Source organism: Chrysoperla carnea, chromosome 3 (assembly GCF_905475395.1).
Source record: "Chrysoperla carnea chromosome 3, inChrCarn1.1, whole genome shotgun sequence".
NCBI lineage: Eukaryota > Metazoa > Arthropoda > Insecta > Neuroptera > Chrysopidae > Chrysoperla > Chrysoperla carnea.
The window spans coordinates 93,866,867-93,893,446 of record NC_058339.1 but is presented as its reverse complement, the minus strand read 5'-3'; the positions used below and the strand labels follow the sequence as shown (position 1 = coordinate 93,893,446).

Here is a 26,580-nt window from a genome sequence, read left to right as displayed (position 1 = left end):
GGTACAAAATAAATAAATCCTGGCAAAAAATATTTCTACCAGTATAAATCCTGGCACACCCAGTCCATATTGTGTACCTATCCTTAAATAATAAATTTCCAAATACATGTATGTGCATTGTGCAGTTTTACTGCCACGCACGGCTCTAGGACTATATCTGATTGACAGACAGACACTTGGATCACATCACATCGCATGGTTAAGTACCTACTTGATATATGTTTTGTTTAAAATAATAATTAAAACATTAACAACAATATTCAAATAATAATTTTAAATTGATTTGATCATCACTCTCTGATTATATGTACATGATGTGATGACATATGTCACATGTCATCATGTACATATAGTCAAGTACCTACTTACTTACTGTTCTATATACAGTGTGTTCACCCACGGATAGAGATAACTTTGATTGTTAATTTTTTTATTTTTCATTTTACAACTGATAAAAAGGACGGATACTTTATCAAAAATAAAATTAGTGATTCTAAATTTTTGGCTAACCAGTACATTATTTAAAAGTTTTAAATATACCCACAAACTTTTCAAAATAAGCAACATTTTTTATAAAGAATGACTTTTTTTTCTTAAAATGTAAATTGAGAAAATTTCCAAGTATAGTTACCTCTATCCGTGGTTGACACACTGTATATCTACCTACCTACCTACCTGTACACTGTGTACAGTGTGTACAGGTAAGTAAGTGTGTTTTATAAAATTAATTAAAATTGAAGTAGATACAGATACAGATACTTATTTACTTATATTTAATTAATTAAATTAAATTAAATTAAATTAATTATTAATTATTAATTAATAATACAATAATAGATAAGATAACAATGGGATCATTAACAACAAATGAATTAAATAATATTGAACAAGAACAACAATTAAATAATAATGATAATATAACAACAACAACAACAACAATACAAGATCATGATAATGATAATGATAATGATATTATTGATAATGATAATACAATGATAACATCAGATGTTGATGGTGATGATGATGATGATGATAAAAGAGAGATTTGGGGTAAAAAAGTGGATTTTCTGTTATCAGTGATTGGTTTTGCAGTGGATTTAGCAAATGTATGGCGTTTTCCATATTTATGTTATAAGAATGGTGGTGGTAAGTGGAACATTAAAATTATCTATATTAGATATTATTAATATTAGTAAAATTAAAATTAAATATCTACGAGCAATAAATTAATGTATCTTTGAAATTTTATTTATTTAACAAAATTTGTTAATTTTTTTATAAGGAATAACTTTTACATTTAAACTTTTGTTCTATTCAAAATAAATACTTTTTCATTTGATTGGATTATCTTGGTATATCTTGGCCAACTTTGTAGCTAGAAAGTCAAAATAAATAAAAATGTGCAGAAATACTTCAGCTAGAATTTATAATTGAACTTTTTATTTATTTGATGCTTAGGTTTTTTGTAATTTGTAAAAAAAACTAATTAAAACCACCAACTAACCCCTAAAAAAGGGAATTAGGTACATCCCTTCAGAAGTCTACAACTAATAAATTAAATTTCAAAGATGCATTAATTTTTTATTTATTACTATGATATTCGATTTAATTGAATTAAATTTAATTATTGTAAACTTTAAACTTTGTGTGGTATGTGTTGTGTAGTCTATAAGACAACTATTTAATATTACAGGATTGTTCAATTATAGATGTTATCTATAATAAATACAACAAATATATTGTACAAAAAGATATTACCACTTAATAAATGAGTACCAACAGATGTATCTTAAAAACATAATAACATATACGAGATTTCTTTAAGTTTAAGTTTATATATTCGTGAAACTTGAAAAATAAATTTAATCATAAGGAAAATGCTTCGAACGATAAATGTTTTAAAGACACACATCTTATATCGATATCGAATTCGATTTAAGTTTTTAGGATCATAATTGACAAACATCAGATGAACGTTTTAAAAGTTTTAGAAAGTTGTTTTTTATAAATACGCAAACATTTTTTTCTCATTCCATTTAATTCTCGTGTTTTTGTGTGTTATTTAAATGGTAACATCTAATTGGACAACTCTGTACTCTATACGTATAGTATTTATTTATTTATTGTGTTAGTTAGGTTGGTTTGGTGTCATATTCATTTTATTTCATTTCCTTTGTAATTCACTTCTATCAAGAATACGTGTTAGTGTAGTGTGTGTTAGATCTTTGATCTCTTAAAATGTTGTAAAGAGATGCTGATCTTAACACAAACAATCATTTCATTTCCTTCAAATTAAATAAAATATCAACTAAATTGAATGAAGTGGCAAAATATACTTAAACCAAGTTTACATACAATTCATAAAAATCTTACACATTGTATTGGTTTGTTAGTAACTACTGGAGCCGACACTTTTCCCAAAAATTTTCCAACTAAAATTCTCCTACAGATAAATGTAAAATATATGCTGAAGTCCTCCTGTCTCTACCCTCCACCTTCTTATTCTGATAACGTGCCTGTATATTTTCTATGTAATATAGTTAATAATTATATTATAGACGTAGCTGTAGGTACATAAGTAAGTCTATAACCTATTATAATATAATTATTATTTTAATAATTAGCTATCTATAAAGTCACTAAAGTATATACATTACATTACATATACAGGGTGACATACGTTTGAAACTCGATAAATAAAAATATTTCAAATAAAAAATGTAAGTGCATACCGTATAGTTTAAGGTAGTACCAGCATGAAATCACTTTTCGACAGATTTGGCCGAATTTTTTTTCTCGGGTTTATAATAGCTTTATTTATGAATTCCTAAAATTTCATAATTTTTGACCGTTTAGATCGCGAGATATTTAAAGACAAAGTTCGCGATTTTGAGGGTCATGTCCCATTGAAAGCATGTAAAATGTCCGGTCTCTCCAACTATTTTTTATGATATTATTATATATTGAAGAAAAAGTAGAAAAAAATGTTTATACAATACAATTCTAAAAAAAAAATTTAGAAATTAATTTTCACTTTCGAGATATTAATTTTGACGTAAATTGATCGAAATTTGGACGTTGGCATAATTATTTCCCATTTTAAACGGTCAAAATTTCTGAAACTTTGGGAATTAATAGTAAGCATTATTAAATTCTTAAATTTAATTTTTCGTTAAATTCTGTCGAAAAAAAAATTGTACCATTGCTTTAACATAGAAACTGCAAATACCATGCTGGAACATCCTTAAGTAAAAACAGACTGAAAAGTTTTACTCAAAAATTGTTTACTCGTATGTCTTCTGTGAAATATAGGCACTCTTACAAAAAAATTTTCTAAGAATCTATATAAAGACCATTTTTGTTAAAATTGAATGAAAAACACGTAAAAAGCTATGGTATGTACTTTTTTACAGGGTCTTGTAGGGTATTTGAAGCATTTTCCTCGATTTAACATATTTTACGAGTTTCACGAAAATGTCAAGTTAAAAAATCGGAAACTGTAGGTAGTTGTGGACCATCCTGTAAATATATAATATATAATATATAATTTAACACTTTATATAGTTAATTATATTATAATTATAATTATATTTTGTCATATCGTTCGTTCGTTATAGATAGATTGTAGAAACATCTTTAAATATAAATATAATATTTAATTAGGTGTGAGTAGTAAAAGCTTTTATATATTAATAAATACATGCAGTTATTTACTTTATATATAGCTACTTTATATAATGTACAAGGTACAGAGTGGTACACACATACCTACCTATTAAAAATGTTGTAATACCTACGTTTTAAATAGATAATAAAAGTTCATTCATGTAGGTAACAAACAAAATAAGAGTAAAGAATACTTAACTATAATTACAAAAATATATATAAATTATATGTTTAAATTTAATTAGAAATCATAAATTTGTTTAAAGTGGTTCGGCTGTTTGAATAAGTACGGTGATTGTTCAAATTCTGTTGATGCAGCATAAACATTTCCAAAAAGAAAACACAAAAAAACTTTGGTTTTTGACCCTTTTTCGATATTTTTATAGCATTATCTTATATTTACGTCATACAAATTAACTAACTAGACACGTGACATTCGAACCACTTTAAATGATTTTTTTGTTTATAAATGTGATTTTAATTTTTTTGTTTTAGGTGCATTTTTAGTTCCATATTGTATAATGTTAATAATTGGTGGTATCCCATTATTTTATATGGAACTAGCATTAGGACAATTCAATAGGAAGGGTGCGATCACATGTTGGGGACGTATATGTCCATTATTTAAAGGTTCGTTGGTTCGTTCGTAACAAAAACCTTTTTTACTTTTTATTTCTTTAAATTATAACAATATAAAGTACTTAAATCCACTTAGATTTAGATTTCATACTTATGTTTTATATATTGTAGAAAAATGTCATTTCTACATCATTCTTATATATATATATATATATATATATATATATATATATATATATATATATATATATATATATATATATATATATATATATATATATATATATATATATACAGTGTGTCCACATATAGAGGTAACTATACCTCTATATAAAAAGCCATTCTTTATAAAAGTATTTTGCTTGACAAAATGTTACTAACAAAAGTTACCCGCAATTAACCATTATGACTCTAATACAAAATATCAAGAAGATCTGTGTATTTTAATTAAAACATCATTTTGTATTTGAACAAAAGTTGGAATTACTAAAAAACGTAACACAGAAAATAATACTAAATCACCGTCTTATCAAAATACATTTTTCAACCAAAACCCTTAATTTTTTTATGAACTTTATCTAATTTGCAAAGGAACAATAAAAAATATCTGAGAATGAATTTTTCTGTGGAAAGAAATTAATAAGAAAATTTATTTTCTCAGACAAAGCAACATTCACTAAAAATGGAAAAATAAAAACATTTACAAATATAGTTACCTCTATCCGTGGACACACTGTATATATATATGTGGGTGTGTGTGTGCGTGTGTGTGTAGAAAGGAAAATCCGGTTAAATCGTAGGAAACCTCTACTTATGTTCTTAATGTAATGTTGTAACTACATCATCATCTCATACATCATACTTTATAACCAACCAGTACCAGTTATTATTATACAGTATGTTTATTTATAAATTACTACTTATACATTATATATATATATATATATATATATATATATATATATGTACTGTTTAGTATTGTATTGTATGGTGGTAATGCAGGGAACTTAATCAAATATAATACTACTATAATCTAATTCATCTACGAAACGGATCACAAAATTGTTATCAGAAAACAAAAAATACGATGTTATAGAAGAAAACAAGCCAAGAAACATAGTGTTTATTGTTTACGGCTAAAAAATGGTTAAGTTACAACCGAAAAAGTTCAAAAAAGTCAACAAAACGGCTTTTTTTTTAAATAAAAAAAACAAAAAAATTAAATTGCAAAGTTCTAGATCTCAAAAAATCCTATCGATTGACGTATGATAAAAAAAATTAACATTGGGTCTCCGTAGACTAATTAATGTGTAAAAGTGTTGACAATGCAAAATCAAAAGAACATGCTTTCATTATTGCAGCTATAACTCGCTGTAACAGCTATAACTCGTCATAATGATATTTTAATAAATAAACATACTGTATTATATATAAATGGAGCTAACCAAATCATAATGACATTACAACACAAGTCAAGTCAAGCAATGAACCCTCTTAAAGTAAAGTTAAAGTTAAAGCTAGCAAGCAACAGTAAAGACCATTAGATACCTACCATACTATACTACCATTATTACCATAACTTTAATAATAATAATAATAATAATACAATATATACAGGCTCTTTTATAATCGACTACAAAATTATACATTTCTTGAATACATTTCTGAGGTCTCATTTCAATTTGAGGCCTTAATTCCTGTTCAAAAAAGCTTGAATGTTATCAACTTACATTGCCCAAATAAAATTATTTTAAAAGTTTTAGTAGGTTCCTCCATAAAAGTGTATGCCTAACAAGCGTACTGTTAGCTGCTCTGTGAAAATATAAATTTAGAATTTTTCCAATAATAATATCTTGGAAATTAGGCCTCGGATCGAAATTTGGTAAAGAAGCTTTTTGTTCATTTTGATAAGCTTATTCGGAGAGCGTAGAATTCTCTCGTCAATTATCGAACACCCCGTATAGATATAGTATAAATAAATGGTAGAGCAACTCAAACCAAAACCCTCAAACCAATTCAATTCAATTGAATTCACTTACTTATTCATTCTTATACTTATATTCACTTAGTCACCTCAATCCTCTTTACTTCCTGTCCTCAGTCCTTTATTCCTACATCTCGTCTTTATACTTTAGTCCTTTTTTGCTATCTTTAGTCTTTACTTTGATATTAAATATAATAAATATCTAAAATAAAATAAAATGTACTTTTTTTACTTCAAAATCAAATCAATTTAAAATGGAATTTAATTCAATATCATTTATTTAACAATGATACAGAGTGTATCAGTATCAGAATCAAAATAAACATTTTGATATCATAAACACATCTCACAAAATTCATTAAATTTTAACATTTGTAACGTTATCATTATCGTTTTGAACCAAAAATTAATGATATTTTGATTCGAAACATTTTTCGAATTTAAGGGGCGTAATTAAAATACCAACAACTTTTGTACGAAAACGAAAAAGATTTCGTACAAATCTATAAAAATACTCTCAAATTTTTGAGATCTGCACCTACCTGTAAAAAATGGTTGCTTGAACATATTTTCTATTGGACCCTTGAATGTAGACCATTTATTCTGCCATCAAGTCACAAAAATTAAATTTCATAATAATCAAAGAACATAGAAAATAAATTTTACTAGAATTGATCATCACAACATCTGTAATGATACTACGATGATAAATTTATTTTCTATGATTAAGTTATAAGTAATTTTTATTTAAACATTAAAACAAATAACATTAAATTTAATTCTTAAGTATAGTTTAATTAATGTTAAATGTTAAATGTGTGTTTAATGTTTAATGAACATGTTTACAGGTATTGGTTATGCAGTTGTATTAATTGCATTCTATGTAGACTTCTATTACAATGTGATCATTGCATGGGCGTTACGATTCTTTTTTGCATCGTTTAATTCAATGTTACCATGGACCACATGCAATAATGAATGGAACACACCATTATGTAGACAAGTAATTATATTTAATTCATTAAATTTAATTAGTATAGTACGTTGTCTAAATTTAATTCAAATCTACTTATACATATTTAATTAATAATTGATATGAATTGTATGTGACTTTAATGCTAGAGAAAACAGACTCTATCTATCGATAGAAAAAAAAGAAGATAATATATATGCTAGCTCACGTACATAAATATATAATATTTAACGGATGTTTTGTTTACAATGTTGTATAATATATATATAATAAATTTAATTTTTATTTTTTAGTATGATTATCACAATAGCAATATAAGTGATGATATTATTTATAATAATAATAATATTGATTTTGAACAACAACAACAAGAACAACAACAATATAATAATATAAATAATAATAATAATAATAATATTTTAAATAATAAATTATCAACAACATTAACATTATATAATACAATTAAAAATAATAATAATAATATTCTAATGAATAATAATAATAAAACAATAAAAACATTATTATTATTTTATAAAGAACATGAACATGAACAACAACAACAACAACAACAATATAAACATGAACAACATGAACAACAACAATCATTAATTATATTAAATAATGATACAAATATTATTAATTATACAACTCCAGCATCTGAATACTTTAAGTAATTAAATTTAATTTATTTAATTATATTTAATTTTTATTTAAATTTAATTATAATGGATTTAATTGAATTAAATGTTTGTTTATTTCGTTTGTAGTCGTCGTATATTAGAAATACATTTGAGTGGTGGAATCGATGATTTGGGTACAATTAAATATGACATGGCCATCTGTTTGTTGATCGTTTACATTATCTGTTACTTCTCCTTGTGGAAGGGCATCTCGACCAGTGGCAAAGTTGTCTGGTTCACAGCCATCTTCCCGTACATTGTGCTCTTCATTTTGTTTATACGTGGCATCACATTACCTGGCTCGTTGAATGGTATCAAATATTATTTGTATCCAAACTTCAGTAAGATTGCAGATGCTGAGGTGTGGGTGGACGCTGCCACTCAGGTGTTCTTCTCGTTGGGACCTGGTTTTGGTGTACTCTTAGCATATGCATCGTATAATAAATTTAATAATAATGTTTATAAGTAAGTTAACTACCAAGTACAAGGTGATTCATTTTAAATTTAATTAAATTTAATGTTAATATAATTTTAGAGATGCATTATTAACATCAATAATAAATTCAACAACATCTTTTGTTGCTGGTTTTGTAATATTTAGTGTATTAGGTTACATTGCCTATTCAACAGGCAAACCAATTGATTCGGTGGCAACCGAAGGACCAGGTCTGGTGTTTGTGGTCTATCCAGCTGCCATTGCAACAATGCCAGGCAGTATATTCTGGTCACTAATATTCTTTATGATGTTGTTAACGTTAGGTTTAGATAGTTCAGTAAGTATTTAATATCTAATTAAATTTAATTATTTTATTAAAGTAAAAACTTCTTTAAAAAAACATTTGATTAAACATTTAATTCTTTAATATGTATGTAATGATGTAATTAAACAAGTTTTACTTTAATTATTTAAGTTGTTAATGTTGAATTAAATTTAATTGAATTAAATTGATTTCTAGTTTGGTGGTTCTGAAGCAATAATAACAGCATTAAGTGATGAATTTAAAATAATTGGTGATAATCGTGAAATATTTGTATTATTATTATTTACATTATATTTTATCGTTGGCCTGTTATCGTGTACACAGGGTGGTTTTTATTTCTTTTATCTATTAGATCGTTATGCAGCTGGCTATTCAATGTTATTTGCTGTATTATTTGAAACAATTGTTGTATCATGGATATATGGTAATAATAAAAATAATAATAAATTAATTAAAATAAAAATAAATTTAATTTTAATTTAATTATTTAATTACAACAGGTACTAAAAGATTTTGTAATGATATAAATGAAATGATTGGTTCTAAACCTGGTATTTATTGGACAATTTGTTGGCGTTTTATAGCACCAATATTTTTATTATTTATAATTATTTATGGTTTAATTGGTTATGAACCATTAACATATGATCAATATATTTATCCATTTTGGGCAAATGTTTGTGGATGGTTAATTACATTATCATCAATATTAATGATACCAGCTGTTGCTATTTATCAATTATTAATAACAAAAGGAACATTTTATCAAGTAATTAAATTTAATATATATTTAATTATTATCATTAAATGTAATTCTAATTATTATTATTACTTATTATTATAGAGATTAAAAATATTAACAACACCATGGCGAGATACAATCCAACAACAAAATCAACAACATCATCATCAATTACAACAACAACAACAACAACAACAACAATATAGTAGTAACAATAATAACATTAATTTACAAAATTTAACAACAACAAGAACAACAACATTATTAAATGGTAGCAATGCAACAACAGCAACAGCATCAACAACAACATTATTACCATCAATTGTATCTGTTTGAGTAAATAATAATAATAATAATAATAATATTAATAATAATAAATTTAATATTTATTATGTATAAACAATTTAATTCAATTAAATTTAATTTAAATATTATGTATTATATACATTTAATACAGCCATTTAAATGTATATAATTAATAAACATTAGATTAAAATTAATTATTTATAATATTAAATTAATTTTAACTATTTATGCTCAAATTTAATTGTTAATTAAATAAATTACACAATAACTAATACTAATTAAATTAATAATTTATAATTTTTATAATTAAATCAATAACAAACACAACACATACCATTTACAATAAAAAATTACCTAACAATAACATTTAACTATATTTAAATGTTAAATGTTATTGTATATATTTAAATGTTTAATTTAATTTATTAACAATAATAATTATTATTTAATTTAATTCAACATAAATATTAATTTAAAGTATTTTATTTAAGTATAATTATCAAAGTTACTTAAAAAAGTGTTAAGCTCTCTTACTGAGATTTGAAACAGGACCAACAAAATTAAAAATATATGCTGTTTAAAGTATATCAATAATTCTTAAAACTAAAAGTTTCTAAATGATTTTTAAAAAACTTAAATAATGGAAGTATTCTTGATTATTCTAAGAATTATAAAATTTATTAAGCTTTAATATTGGTCCAAATATTTATTTTGATGTTATATCTCATACATCAGGTCTGTAAACTATATGAAATTTAAATGTTATATGTTTAATAAAATAAAATTAAATTAAATAAATAAATGATAATAATAAATGTAAATAAAATAATATTTAATTTGAATGAATTGTGTATATTATTAATGATAAAATTAAAATAAATGTATATATAATATATTTAAAATTATAACAGCCATTATAATATTTAAATATATTAATTAAATAATAAATTAAAATTATAATAATTTAATATGCATATGTATGTATTGTAAATATTTATTATTAATATATAAGATATCTATAGGTATTTATTTATATTTAATTCTGTTGTAAATATTACAGCCATTATTTACAACTTTTATATATATATAACAATAAGTAGTTATACATTATATAAATGTTAAATATTAAATTTAATTAAATTTAATGTACTTACCTACCAACACACCTATCTATTATAACTGCTAATAAATACTATTTATAATTAAACTTTTAATAAAATAATAAATATTAATATTAATAATGAATATTGTTATTATTAATTTAAATCCTTATCTTCTTTATAGAGAAAGTGTTTAATTCACTTTTAAGTTCTATAAATTTTCAATAGATGGCAGTGAGAGTTACATAATTACCCTTGGAAACAATCTTATCTTTATTTTGTGTAAGTATTTAATAGATAGCGTTATTATAATCATGTGGCCAAGTCAATGTAGTAATGATTAATTAAAATAAACACACACACAATTAAATAAAATAATATTTTATTAATTTTAATTAATTTACCAATCTAATATATTATTATTATTATTATTAATAATATGTTGATAAGTTTTACTATTTGTTGTAAAGAATTGTTGATACCAACGTCTATATTGCATGATTGGACCATCGCCTTTAACTAAATATGGTTGATTTAGATATTGTTTATGATTCCAGATGGTTACATCCCGTTTGAACATGATGGTCTCACCACGCAATGATAATGTTGCAAACCATGCTAAATACCATTTGCTAGCGTACACATGATGGATCACTTTCTGTATTAGTGGTGCTTCTGGTAATATACATTGTGTGATTAATATTGAACCAAGCAAATTATTTTTTATTAATAATTCAACATATGATGGTCCAATCTAAAAAATAATTGTCATAATTATTAATTGTGAGCAAATTGAACATAAAAATACATAAATATTAAATACTTACTTGATGTACAATTAAATTTAATGGTAATAATGATATTTTATTAAATAATTTTAAATCTTGTTCAATTAAAATGACAGCTATATGTGATTTAGCTGGGTCTGGATGTTTAAACCATTTAGCTGACCATGTATGTTGAATTAAATATGATAATATATATGATAGTAATGAATTAAATGTTAAATTTGTTGTTGATGGTAGAATTAAATGTTTAGAACCATTTATAACTGGTAATGAATGTATCGATTGTAAATGTGCAATATCACATCCATTCTCTGGTATCTCTTGTATATGACAATTTACTTTTAATTGATTTCTACCACGATAATACCAACCAGCATTACCATCGCTTCCACTATTAATATTAACATTTGATTCAATGTAATATGTTGGTTCAATATTATCAATATGATACCAAACATAAATTAAATTATTTACTTCAATGCAATGCCATCTTTTTATATTCATTTTATCTGGTACTAAAACAATTAATTATTTAATTAGACTTAACAAGACTATAATAAAATGTTAGGGTTTTAATTTAGTAGGTAGATAGGTAAGTAAGTACCTTTATCTGTATATGGTATTGATACACATTGACCAGTGGTTGTATCAAAACGCCATCCATGGAATGGACATTCAATACAATTGTTATTGGTACTAGTGTTACGAATGACCCCACCAATAGCAATGTTTGCACCCAAATGTGGACAATATGCATTTAAGATTGTTACTTTATTATTATGATCACGAATTACTGCAAAGTTTTCATCTGGAACAGAACACAAAACACAGAACATATAAATAATTCATTTAATTAAGTCTAGACTGTAATAAGTAAATATTTATAAACGAAGAAACGAAAGAATAAAGTTTAAAATATGCAATTAGCATTATTCATATGCATTTTAAATTCATTGAAAATATACTAAATTCACAATGATTTTAAATTTGTTACTCGAAGGTTTATCTATTAAGTAATATGATCGTACCTAAAGCTGCTACATATTGTACTTGACCTTTACTTAAGTCAGTTGATTCCAACAATGCATACCAACCATTTGGATAAACAGGCGGTATTGAACCAATCTTTCTATTAGCTGATAATTGTTGTAAATAAAATGAACGTTTTACTTTATTTTTATTTAATTTATAATAATTTTTATTATTTTTATTAAATATACCACCATCATATCCTACATCTGTTAGATCCTATAAAAATAATTAATTAATTAAAGCTTTAAATTAAAAAATTAATAAACATTTTAATAAATGAGTTTACAAAATAAAGAAATTTAAAAATAATTAATTTAGTGAATTTTTGATAATTAAATATACACCTGTGTAAATTATAATAATAATTTAATTTAATAAAACAAACAAACAAACAGACAGACAGACTTATAAATAAAATAAATAAATAAATACTTACTTCAATTATATTACATGGTAATAAAATCCATTTATAAATAAATATTATAAATAATAGAATGCAAATGATTAATAAATAATCATACAATGTTAAACTATTTATCTGCAAAAATTAATTTAATTCAATTCAATTAAACATTAAACATTAAACATAGCCAGGTTATTGGCTTCATCTTTATATAATATTATTAGTGATGTAACGAATATTCTCATAATTTTTAATATTCATATTCGTATTTATGAATATAAAAAATATAATATTCGTTACATTACTAATATGTTTAAAAATAGTTTAATAAAACTATATTTATATGTGTGATATGATATGATATGATCATCTGATTTAATCTAATTTAATTTAATTTGATTTGATTTGATCTGATCTGATCTGATCTTATCTAATGTAATAAATATACCTTAAATTGACATATTCTTGAAACTCGATCAACAAAAATCGATGAAAATGCCTCAAACGAAAAATGTTAATTAAAAATTTAAATTGATTTCCATTAACTTATAGCCAGAAAAAATAATATCCTAATTCCGATGCAAGATATGACTTAAGAAAATACACGGAAAATCATTGGAAAAGAATATACACACACAAAAAATTATTCAAGGTCGCGAAAATAGGTTCTTTTCAAACTATTAAGTTTATGGCAGTTTTAGATATTATTTGTAAATTTTACATGAAAAAGGGTTCTTTTCATAAGTTTCGAGGAAGCAATATATTTCGAAATATTGAAGTGGGAATAGAGTCCTTTCCAGTAGCGTACCATTCCCTATTATACTGCAGAATCAATAATATTTAGATTGTTTATTTGAAAATAAAAATGATAAATTTTATCATTTTGTATATTTATTGTTAGATTAGATAAACGTAGGTATTGTTGTTACTAATTAATTAAGCGTACCTTGGTGTAACTAACGTAGGTACCTGGTAATGGAGTGTACTTTGGTATAAATAAACAAAATGCTACACCCTTTGTTTTTTTTGAATTTTGATGTACGCACAACAAATTTCAAGATAAATAGGTTTGGTTCGCACGTGTGTCTGTTTTTAATGATTATTTTATCAATCAATAAATAACAAGTCATTCATCAATAAATAATTGTTATCAATAAGACAGACAATCTATGACTAATAGAAATGAAATTTCACATATTAATCTATCATCTACCTATCGTTAAATCGTATTGATTTATATGCGAAATTTCGAAATCCGTCTAAGTGCAGTTTTACTGTGACAGACTCCCCGCTAATAACAATAAAATATTCGAATGATTTTATGAGTTTTGATATCAAAATAAAATGTAAGAAGGTACACTGTACTGTTTAAGTTCAGTTTTTTAAATAAGTAAGTAATAAAACCATACTGTATTATAATAAGTACTAAGTGTACTTAGTTAGTTACTGTTACTGTTATTGTACGTATTAGTTAAGTAAGTATATAAAATATTTGAATCATAAGAAGTGTAAGTGTAAGTAAAGTAAAGTAAAGTAAAGTAAAGAATACCCACGCACACGTGTAATAGTATAAATGTACCTAAAATGTACTTAAAATGTACTTGAATTAAATATTATTTAATTTATGTAGCTGTACTTACTTAAGTACAATTTAATTAAAATACCTTCAAATATCAGTATTATCTAATTGATTTTATTTAAGTTTAGTTAAGTAGGCATCAGATACCTACTTATAACTTAACTTAACCTACTTAAATTTTAAATTTTATTTTAAGACACATCATATACATAGAGATAAGGATAAGACAGAAACAAACTTGCTAGGGTAATAATATATAAGTTTGCTTTGCAATACAATCTATGATAGGCAAAATATTAAGAATCGGCCCTACTTCCCAATTTGTAGTAAACTGAGTTTAAATTTCACATTTCGGTTAAGTCTCTTAAAATATACGTGACCCATTACCTTAGAAAATATGAGGGTGTCTTCATTTTAAATGCGATATTAATTATTAAATCAATTTCAATATAATATATAGTAGATACAATTACATATTTTAATTAATTAATTAATTGATAATAAAATAAGAATTTAATTAAATATCAAAAAATATTAATTTAATATTTATTTTAAATAAATAATAAATATTTAAATTAAATTTTCAAACAAATAAATAAATAAATAAAATAGATGCTGATGTTATTTCTTATTAGATGCTAAATGTATGCTATGATATGATATGCTTACAATGCAGCTAACAATAAGCTACAGCAAGCAGATAGATGCTTAGTTAGCTATATTCAAAGACAAACACTCAGCAAAAGAACTCCATTACTAAGCTAACATTTTCTCTTATATCGTTCATTATATCGTTTTTAATGAAATGCAATTATTACCCTTTCATGTTATATAATATCTAGACTAGACTATAAGGATGTTAGAAGGTTGAAAGGGGTTTTGGATCCTTGATAGTACACTACAAACGCTCTATATATACTAAATATACATCTTAAATAGTTATTATTAATAATTAATTATTTATTTATATTAAGGATCTTGTGGCGCTACAAAAAAAAAACTTTTTTTTTTAAGTTTGTCTGGAAATTATGCAAATTGTTCTTATGCAAATGTTTTTATGAAAATTAATAATAATTCTGATTTTTTCTAAATATTAATTATAATTTTCATAAAACATTATTTTAAATTAAAATTATTTCTTAACGTAGGTAATAAATAAATAAAAAACTTTTTGTCTCTTTAACTTCTTTAAAATTTTATTGTAATTTCCTAATTCAATTATTTTTTGGCAAAGATACAGCTCTTTGAAATTTTGGTTTAAGGTATTTCCAGCATGGTATTTGCAGTTTCTATGTTAAAGCAATGGTACAATTTTTTTTTCGACAGAATTTAACGAAAAATTAAATTTAAGAATTTAATAATGCTTACTATTAATTCCCAAAGTTTCAGAAATTTTGACCGTTTAAAATGGGAAATAATTATATAATTGGCATATGCCAACGTCCCAATTTCGATCAATTTACGTCAAAATTAATATCTCGAAAGTGAAAATTAATTTCTAAATTTTTTTTTTAGAATTTTATTGTATAAACATTTTTTTCTACTTTTTCTTCAATATATAATAATATCATAAAAAATAGTTGGAGAGACGGACATTTTACATGCTTTAAATGGGACATGACCCTCAAAATCGCGAACTTTGTCTTTAAATATCTCGCGATCTAAACGGTCAAAAATTATGAAATTTTAGGAATTCATAAATAAAGCTATTATAAACCCGAGAAAAAAAATTCGGCCAAATCTGTCGAAAAGTGATTTCATGCTGGTACTACCTTAATAAAATATCCTTGAATACTTTTGATGTATAAATACAGGATGATTTTTTAACATGACATAAAAAATAAATTAAATCGAGGACAATGATTCAAACGAAAAAAGTAAATTACAAAGACACACATCACATATCTGGCTGACATTGAATTCGATCTCAGTTTTCAGGTTCAATTAAAACCTCACTCTAATTCATAACTGACAAACATTAGATGGACATTGTAAATTACAAAATTGTTCTTTATAAAAACGCAAACATTTTTGGTTTGCAACATTATTTTATAAATCGAATATTTTCGACAAAAATTGATAGCAAAAATACTCAATAAAAAACTACGTATCATAGACTTTTGCGCATTTCTTCATTCAATGGTCTTCAACAAAAAATGGTTTTAATAGAAAAACAAACCATTTTTATTTCAAATTTTTGTAAAGAGTGCCTAGGTTCTGCAGAAAACATACGAATACTTTTGGATAGAAAATTTTCAGTATTAAACTGTACGGTTTACGGAAAAATTTTTCGAACAAAAAATATTTCCTTTTTAATCAATAACAACTTTCTAATTTAAAGTTTTAACTTATCGATTACCTTTTATGGAATAGAGTGAACTTTTCATTGAACTTCAAAACCTAGATCAAGTTTAATGTCTGTGTAAAATGTGCGTCTATACCCGAAAAATTTGACGGAGGTTTTTTCAATTTTCTTAATTTCACTTGTTCGAGTTTTAAGCATATGTTTAAGGTCTTAAAAGAGACAGCTTGTATTTAAAATTGATTATATTGATTGTTTCTAATTAAATAAATATAAAATAAAATAAAATAAAATACTTTACTTACATAATTATAAATAAAATTAAATAATAAATAAAATGAATGTTGTAAACATAAATTAAATGATGATATTTTATAATTTTCTATTAAAGTTCTGATTGTTGTTGTTGTTATTGTTGTAATATTATCATCATTGTTGTTGTTATTAAATAAATAAAGCATTGTTGATTGATTGTTATTGTTAACAACAATTGAACCGTGTACGACATCAACTTAACAACAGAAACACAAACACACTAAACTAGACATAAATCACTTTTGTAATCACTTAATAACAAATTCAAACATTACTTCAGCTCATTTAGTTAGCGCTAAGCTGCGGTACGCTTCAGCTACGTTATGCTAAGCTAAGCTAACGTTCTTGCTTAGTTTGTTTGTTCAGCTACTAAATAATGTTAGACAAAGCACTAAAAATTATCAAAATTCAAAAGTTTGAGCACTAAGTAAATGCCCAGGCTGAACGGTATCCTCGTAGTCTCCTATAGTTTTCGGGAAACTCGTTTTATAATCATTTTCAAGCTTCTGATGTCGAGGTTTGACGAAAAATATACTTGCGGTCTAAAAATATACCACTCAAACACGCTTGACAATTAATTTGAATGAACAAATATCATAAATTTAAATAATAACTTTATTAAGCAAACATGTTAGTTTTTACAGATGTTCTCCTAATACTCTAGACATATAGTTACTATTTTTAATACATGTTCTCCTAATATCAATTTAAGAACTTTTGATTTTTTTCCCTACTTTTCCACAAAATTTGTTGTTATTAAGCACGGGTACAGGGTAGCCACGGATTACGGTAGCTATGGGAGTGTAATTCCGTACGGGTCGAGCTAGTTGATTATTATTTTATGCTGTTGACTCAGACTGTGATGTCTGCATGGTATGATAATGGTGCTACTAAAATAGATTTAAATTTTAAATTTAAAATGAATTATTTATTTATTTATTTGTTTATTGTTTATATTATTGATTTGAATTTGATGATTGATTGCTTGATTGATAATGAATGAATTATTGATTAATTTTTTTATATCCACAACTACATATTTATTTAATTTTAAAGATGTTAGCTTACAAACAATGTTTAGCTTTTTATCATTTGACGCTGCTAAAGATTTAAACACGGCCTAAAATAACCACGTGACATAATTTGACGCTCAAACTCAGCGTCAAGCGTCATCATCAAAACAAACCTTAATTAAATTTATTAATTATAGTTGTGTGTGTGTGGGCCACTCTGTAGAGCGCTGGTATACTTACATAAAGTTTATTGTTACTCTATCTGATCCATTCCATTTACATCTGCTTAAAGCTTAACTTGGTTGTACCCAAATAAAATTAGCATCACAAATCAATCAAATATTTTATTTATGTTTATTTTAATTTCGATCAACAAAAAACATATTGATTTATATCAATAATAGTAATAGTACAGTAAGAGAAGGTATCAAAAAACGGCAAATTAACGAAAATGTAATAAACCGCGGGGAAAATATTTTTATTTGTTAATAAACAATAAATTGTTAATTAAATGAAACAGTCAATGCAAAAATTGATTGAAAAATTAATAAATAGGCAACTTGTACTACATATATGTGAGTGTTTGTCAAATAATCAACAAATTATTAAATATGTATAACTTATACGTAATACAAGTTGCCTATTTATTAATTTTTATCCCGATCGATATGTCTGTGTGTTCATCTGTTGGGATTTAGCTTCTAAACTACTTTTTTTACAGTATTATAGCAACTGAATAGTGATTATAATGACCAATAACCAGACGCTAATCTGATCCAAGTACAAGTATAGTTTAAAAAAAACTTTCGATCACTAATCACCATCAAAGAATTTATTATTTATATTAAATTCGTAAAATTCAAAATAACTCATTTACACACAAAGGCCAATCTTTTTTTATTAACTTGATCATATTGATCATTATACAGTGTGTCCACATGATAGAGGGACCAATACTTGTCTTATTTTGTATTTTATGAAAAAATTTCATTTTTTATACAAAATTAAATTTATTCCGAAAAGTATACCTATTTAGAACTTCTAAATAATCTACAAGGTAGCCAAAAATTTGGAATCACTATTTTTCTTTTTGATAAACTACCCTTCCTTATTATAAGTTGACAAAACGATACTAAGAGAAATTACTCGCAATTAACAATTATGACTCAAATACAAAATTTGTTTTAAATTAGAAAAAAATTATTATTCATTTAAAAAAAAAATAACACTTCCAATACTCAATTTTAAATTAAGAAAGCAATTTGTTATCAGAAAGTTATTGGTCTGCTTACTCATCAAAAAAACTTGCAGGCCATTAACTTTCTGATAACAAATTTCTATCTTAATTTAAAACTGGGTAATGAAAACAAGGGAAAACTAAAAAAACCTATGTTTAGTACAAATAAGGTGAACGAATGGTTCTTTTTACTGTATCTGACAAAATTAATTTATAGAAAAAATATAATACATATCAATTTTTCGTATATTTAGAGGTAAGAAAAAATACTAATAATATTTATTATAGAATTTATTTATTTAGTTTTGATATATAACTGAATTAAATGATTTTGGTTAAGAATAAAATTGTTTATTATTATTTACCTACACCTGAAAAACTTTTTTCATATCATTCACATTTTACATTCATTATTTTTTAGCTTTAATTATTTTATAAAGTTTAATGTAGTTTTTACACAGGTGAGGTGATTATTAGGTATTAAATTTATTTAAAGAAAAAATTATATTCAAGCTTATACCTTGAATTTTTAGGCACGTTATTTCATAATGAAATATTATATATTTATTTATGGTTATATGGTTATTTATTTATTACCACAATATAGTTAGCGTGGAATATTAATAAAATTTATTAAATCATATATCAAAAAATTGCTCTCTAAATGCTCCATCAGATTCCAAAATTGCTCCAATTATTAAATTATCAATTAATTAAATATTTGCAATTAAAAATACAAAATTTTATTTTCCAATATCTCAGTAAATTGATAGTTTTTCCTAACGTTTTTGCTATCAATAAATTGCTCCCGTTTATTTCTTTCGGGATATAACAATAACGATTTATAAATATCTATTATTTTTGCATAATTAATTAAAATTAATAATTGCAATTCAAACAGGTATGTGATGACGTCATTCACAAGGGGAATGTCATAAACTGGGGGGAGCGGGAAGGGAAAGAAAAACAAAAAAGAAATAATAATAGAAAGTAAATAATTAGATGTATCAGTGAAAAATATCAAAAAATTGCTCCGTAAATACTCTTTCAGATTCCAAAGTTGCTCCAGTCATATAATTCATATGTAATTAAATATTTTCAATTAAAAATACAAAATTTTACATACCCAAAGGGGATGGGGGGAAGCATGAAAATATATAACAATAGATTGTAGTTATTATCTATGGTAATGGTATTTGTTTTGTTTAATTAAATATTAAAAGAAAATAAACAATCATATGTATCAGCGGAAAGTATCAAAAAATTGCTCCGTAAATACTCTTTCAGATTCCAAAGTTGTTCCACTTATATAATTAATATGTAATTAAATATTTTCAATTAAAAATACAAAATTTTACATACACAAGGGGAATGGGGGGAAACATGAACATATATTACGATAGATTGTAGTTATTATCTATGGTTATGATATTTGTTTTATTTAATTAAATATTAAAAGAAAATAAACAATCATATGTATCAGCGGAAAGTATCAAAAAATTGCTCCGTAAATACTCTTTCAGATTCCAAAGTTGCTCCAGTTATATAATTAATATGTAATTAAATATTTTTAATTAAAAATACAAAATTTTACATACACAAGGGGAATGGGGGGAAACATGAACATATATTACGATAGATTGTAGTTATTATCTATGGTTAGGATATTTGTTTTATTTAATTAAATATTAAAAGAAAATAAACAATCATATGTATCAGCGGAAAGTATCAAAAAATTGCTCCGTAAATACTCTTTCAGATTCTAAAGTTGCTCCAGTTATATAATTAATATGTAATTAAATATTTTCAATTAAAAATACAAAATTTTACATACACAAGGGGAATGGAGGGAAACATGAAAATATATAACGATGGATTGTAGTTATTATCTATGGCTGTGATATTTGTTTATTTAATTTTTTTTTGAGGTTAATTATATCATTTTTATTCGCCGTTGTATTTTCATTAAAACATTTTTAATTTAAATAATGTTTCAATAAGTTACTTGAAGAATAATTATTTATTGTAAAGATGGTTGTAAAAGGTGAGTCGACAAACCTTTATTTGTTTACATAAATTATCGACGTCTTAGGTTATTTGTTTATAAACTTTTATTTTATTTATATATAATAATATTGTTGAATTTTCAGTTTTCAGATACAAATATTGGCAAGCAGTTGGACTTAAATTATATTTCTTAAAAGAGATCAATCATCGAGATGATATTGAATCCGGACAATTCCTATAACTCGCCGATGTACCTATTAACCCGAATGTTGAATGGAAACCTATGGAAATATCTGACCAAGGCATTGTAATTACTAATTTCTCATGTTTTCTATCATTAGTATGTTTTATTGCGTAGAATTAGTTTTAATTTTTAATATTATTACTTTTTTCAGTTATGAAAATACTGATTCGTCAAAACACTTACGGAATAGCTGTCCGAGCACTTTTTATGGATTTTCAATGTTTTATCAAATAAATTAAAGGTGGAAATAATATTATATAAATCTATTGAAAATAAATTATTTTTATTTTAGAAGTAAATTATTTATGTACATATTAAGTGAAAACAAATAAACATATTATTAATAAACAAACATATTGCACATATTAATTACATTTTATATTTTTTTACATTTTGGTTCGCTCAAAATAATAATAATGCTTTTGCGAGAACTTATTCAAAGTCTCGGAAGTGCCAAAGTTGAAATAATTAACGCTATATATACATAAAAAACGATTTTTGGCCAATATTTCAACAACCAACTGGATGAAAAAAAGGTTCAAACAAAAATTGTCGAAAATTTTTTTTCCTAAGAAAAATGTAGAATAAAAAATTGTGATATCTCAAGTCATTTTAATATTTAATTAAATAAAACAAATACCATAACCATAGATCATAACTACAATCTATTGTTATATATTTTCATGTTTCCCCCCATTCCCCTTGTGTATGTAAAATTTTGTATTTTTAATTAAAAATATTCAATTACATATTAATTATATAACTGGAGCAACTTTGGAATCTGAAAGAGTATTTACGGAGCAATTTTTTGATACTTTCCGCTGATACATATGATTATTTATTTTCTTTTAATATTTAATTAAATAAAACAAATATCATAACCATAGATAATAACTACAATCTATCGTAATGTATGTTCATGTTTCCCCCCATTCCCCTTGTGTATGTAAAATTTTGTATTTTTAATTGAAAATATTTAATTACATATTAATTATATAACTGGAGCAACTTTGGAATCTGAAAGAGTATTTACGGAGCAATTTTTTGATACTTTCCGCTGATACATATGATTGTTTATTTTCTTTTAATATTTAATTAAATAAAACAAATATCATAACCATAGATAATAACTACAATCTATCGTAATATATGTTCATGTTTCCCCCCATTCCTCTTGTGTATGTAAAATTTTGTATTTTTAATTAAAAATATTTAATTACATATTAATTATATAAGTGGAGCAACTTTGGAATCTGAAAGAGTATTTACGGAGCAATTTTTTGATACTTTCCGCTGATACATATGATTGTTTATTTTCTTTTAATATTTAATTAAATAAAACAAATACCATTACCATAGATAATAACTACAATCTATTGTTATATATTTTCATGCTTCCCCCCATCCCCTTTGGGTATGTAAAATTTTGTATTTTTAATTGAAAATATTTAATTACATATTAATTATATGACTGGAGCAACTTTGGAATCTGAAAGAGTATTTACGGAGCAATTTTTTGATATTTTTCACTGATACATCTAATTATTTACTTTCTATTATTATTTCTTTTTTGTTTTTCTTTCCCTTCCCGCTCCCCCCAGTTTATGACATTCCCCTTGTGAATGACGTCATCACATACCTGTTTGAATTGCAATTATTAATTTTAATTAATTATGCAAAAATAATAGATATTTATAAATCGTTATTGTTATATCCCGAAAGAAATAAACGGGAGCAATTTATTGATAGCAAAAACGTTAGGAAAAACTATCAATTTACTGAGATATTGGAAAATAAAATTTTGTATTTTTAATTGCAAATATTTAATTAATTGATAATTTAATAATTGGAGCAATTTTGGAATCTGATGGAGCATTTAGAGAGCAATTTTTTGATATATGATTTAATAAATTTTATTAATATTCCACGCTAACTATATTGTGGTAGTTAATAGTCACCCCCGCAAAGTAGTCAAACTTAATAGTCATACCCGCAAAGGCCTACAAACTTAATAGTTGATCGCCTCAGACTCCAGATGTCACTTATAATTATACTTCTGCTTCTTGTCTATCCTATAGTCTTTGATGGGAACTTTTTAGACAAATTTAGTTCATCTCAAGCTACCTGTAGCGCTGATTTAAACAAAAACAAAGAAAAAATATATGTTGTACTCTATGTTATCGACTATAAATAGTTTTGTCTACTGTCATAGTGTCATTATGTTTATTTACAAAATAATTTTTGTATATATTAGATACATTTAAATTTATTATTTGTGAATTATTAAAATATTTAATAAATAAAAATGGTGATGCGAAAGTAAAGCGAGTGAAACAAAAATGCATGTGTAATATGCTGGCGATAATGTAAGTACATACCTATTCAAATTATTATTTATTGAATTTTTAACTTAATAAACTCATATGGAAATATTAGATTATTGTTATTAAATGTGTACATTATTGAATTTTAAAAAGATATCCAATCATGAAATGAGTATATTTCATTATAAATTAGCGTTTAACGAATACATAATTTCTTACAATTTTAAAATGTTTGGTTTTTTATAAATTTTAATACAAAAAATTGTAACCTAACCTAAAAATCTCATGTGGACGTATCATGTTACTGTTAATAAATGTTTATTTAAATAATAAATTCCACAATGATGGCATGAGTTGAGTATATTTACTAAATTAAGTGGTAATAGTGTACGTTTAGCACTTTTTCTTATAAAACATCCTAGAACATCAGGAAAAAAACCATTTTCAAGCATTTTTTACGTAGATTACGAATCCATATGCGACAATACCTATAAACTTATAGTTTTTCTTTAATTGAGGAAAATATACTCAATTTTCTTGGTTAATATTTTCAAGCCTAAAAATTATTAACTGTATTAAATTAATTAAAATAGGTCGTTATTTACTTTATTTATTATTAAATATGTTAAAATTATACAAAAATTATAAAAATATATTCAATAATAGTTATTAATGCTACATGTGGGATAAGTAGCAAATAATCTGACAGTCGTGGTGTTGCGGCGTGAGCGTAAGGTTATGGGACATTCTTATGAAGACGAGTGTGGTAGATGTCGCTACGAGCCGTAGGCGAGTTGCGACAACCACACGAGTCTTCATAAGAATGTCTCATAACCTTAGAGCGAATGCCGTAATCACGACTGTCATATTTGCTACTTATTCCGCAAGTAGCATTCAATACTTTTTACAACAATCGCTCGGGAAGTTGACTTTGAGAGAAATTTATCAATTTGAGAAATGATTTATTTACTTATTTTAAATGTAAAGTATTAAGTTTCAAAATGAATATGGCGTCAACATGTGACATCTATCTTGTTTGTGTAAACCATATATGTAATACTAAAGCTATATGGGCAGTTCCTATAAGTGGAAGGCGTTCGGACTAAGTGAAACAGATAGTGTATCGTTCTCTCACTCTTCCAATCGCATTTGTCAGCTATGCGCAGTATAGATCTAGCATGCGTAGTATAGATAAAATGTCTCGAACGAGAGAGAAAACAAATATTGTCGGCACCGTAAAGTTTGGACATTCTTTCCCGTACCAACTGCCCATATAGCTTTAGTATTACATATATGGTGTAAACATGCAAAAATAGGGTTGACGACACAATTAATGGATAGTATGAAAGCCTAAAAACAACTATTAATCTACGATACTCATGCTAACTCGATCACGTTAAAAGTATGGTTGACATCAAATCAAAGAGTGAACGCAAGGGCCAAAAACCCGCAGACCCGTCCTAACTCGACCCCATTAAAGGCATGGCCAACCTGTTGATCACAGGGTAAATTTAATCACAGAGTGAACGCAAGGGTCAAAAACCCGCAGATCCGTCCTAACTCGACCCCATTAAAGGCATGGCCAACCTGTTGATCACAGGGTGAATTCAATCACAGAGTGAACGCAAGGGCCAAAAAACCCGCAGACCTGTCCTAACTCGACCCCATTAAAGGCATGGCCAACCCGTAGATCACATGGTGAACGCATGAGGCAAACAACTCGCAAATGGCTGCGTTCATCTTGTGTACCACAGGTTGGTCATGCTTTTAAGGTCTAGTTAGCACGAGCTCGCCAGATTTTTGGCTTTTGCTTTCACCATATGATTGAATTCACCCTGCGATCTACGGGTTGGCCATGCCTTTAATGGGGTCGAGTTAGGACGGGTCTGCGGGTTTTTGGCCCTTGCGTTCATTCTGTGATTGAATTCACCCTGCGATCTACGGGTTGGCCATGCCTTTAATGGGGTCGAGTTAGGACGGGTCTGCGGGTTTTTTGGCCCTTGCGTTCACTCTGTGATTTGATGTCAATCGTACTTTTAACGGGATCGAGTTAGCATGAGTATCGTAGATTAATAGTTGTTTTTAGGCTTTCATACTATCCATCAATTGTGTCGTCAACCCTATTTTCTAAATGTATACACAAACAAGGTAAATGTCACTTGTTGACGCCATATTTGTTTTGATACCTACTAAATACTTAAATATTTAAAAATATTATTTTATTGAATATATTTTTATAATTTTTGTATAATTTTAACATATTCAATAATAAATAAGGTAAATAAAATATCATAAAAACATATGTTTAATTAACTTAACCCATATATTCCATTTTAGGCTTATAATATAACTTGTATTAACCAAGAAAATTCATATTTTCAAAAACCATATTTTCCTAAATTAAAGAATTTTTCGGTATCGTCGCATATGGATTCGTAATCTACGTAAAAAATGCTTGAAAATGGTTTTTTTCCTGATGTTCTAGGATGTTTTATAAGAAAAAGTGCTAAACGTACACTATTACCTCAAATAATCGAAGAATAAA

The 26,580-nt window shown here is 25.3% G+C and overlaps 2 protein-coding genes and 1 long non-coding RNA gene across 3 annotated transcripts; 2 read left to right on the top strand and 1 right to left on the bottom strand.

The window, feature by feature from the left end:
• The first annotated feature begins 1,025 nt into the window (after positions 1–1,025).
• On the top strand, positions 1,026–9,721 carry LOC123296379 (sodium-dependent dopamine transporter). The gene is made up of 11 exons (XM_044877841.1): positions 1,026–1,146; positions 4,162–4,296; positions 7,078–7,268; positions 7,496–7,512; positions 7,837–7,872; positions 7,970–8,347; positions 8,418–8,655; positions 8,839–9,067; positions 9,144–9,412; positions 9,488–9,576; positions 9,637–9,721. Exons 2-11 carry the CDS (start codon positions 4,188–4,190, stop codon positions 9,719–9,721), a joined length of 1,641 nt encoding a protein of 546 aa, XP_044733776.1. The 5' UTR covers positions 1,026–1,146; positions 4,162–4,187.
• Positions 9,722–11,212: 1,491 nt separating this feature from the next.
• LOC123296378 (cholesterol 7-desaturase nvd) lies at positions 11,213–14,977 on the bottom strand (the record flags this gene model as incomplete). Its single annotated transcript, XM_044877840.1, has 6 exons — positions 14,969–14,977; positions 13,048–13,149; positions 12,608–12,827; positions 12,184–12,387; positions 11,619–12,094; positions 11,213–11,545 (listed from the first exon to the last, which is right to left on the bottom strand). Coding segments are annotated over exons 1-6 (1,344 nt in total), but the record flags the coding sequence as incomplete, so codon positions are not given.
• A 6,477-nt stretch (positions 14,978–21,454) lies between these two features.
• On the top strand, positions 21,455–22,000 carry LOC123296782. The gene is made up of 3 exons (XR_006535198.1): positions 21,455–21,504; positions 21,611–21,774; positions 21,863–22,000. It is a non-coding gene; the product is annotated as an uncharacterized LOC123296782 (long non-coding RNA).
• Positions 22,001–26,580: the final 4,580 nt, after the last annotated feature.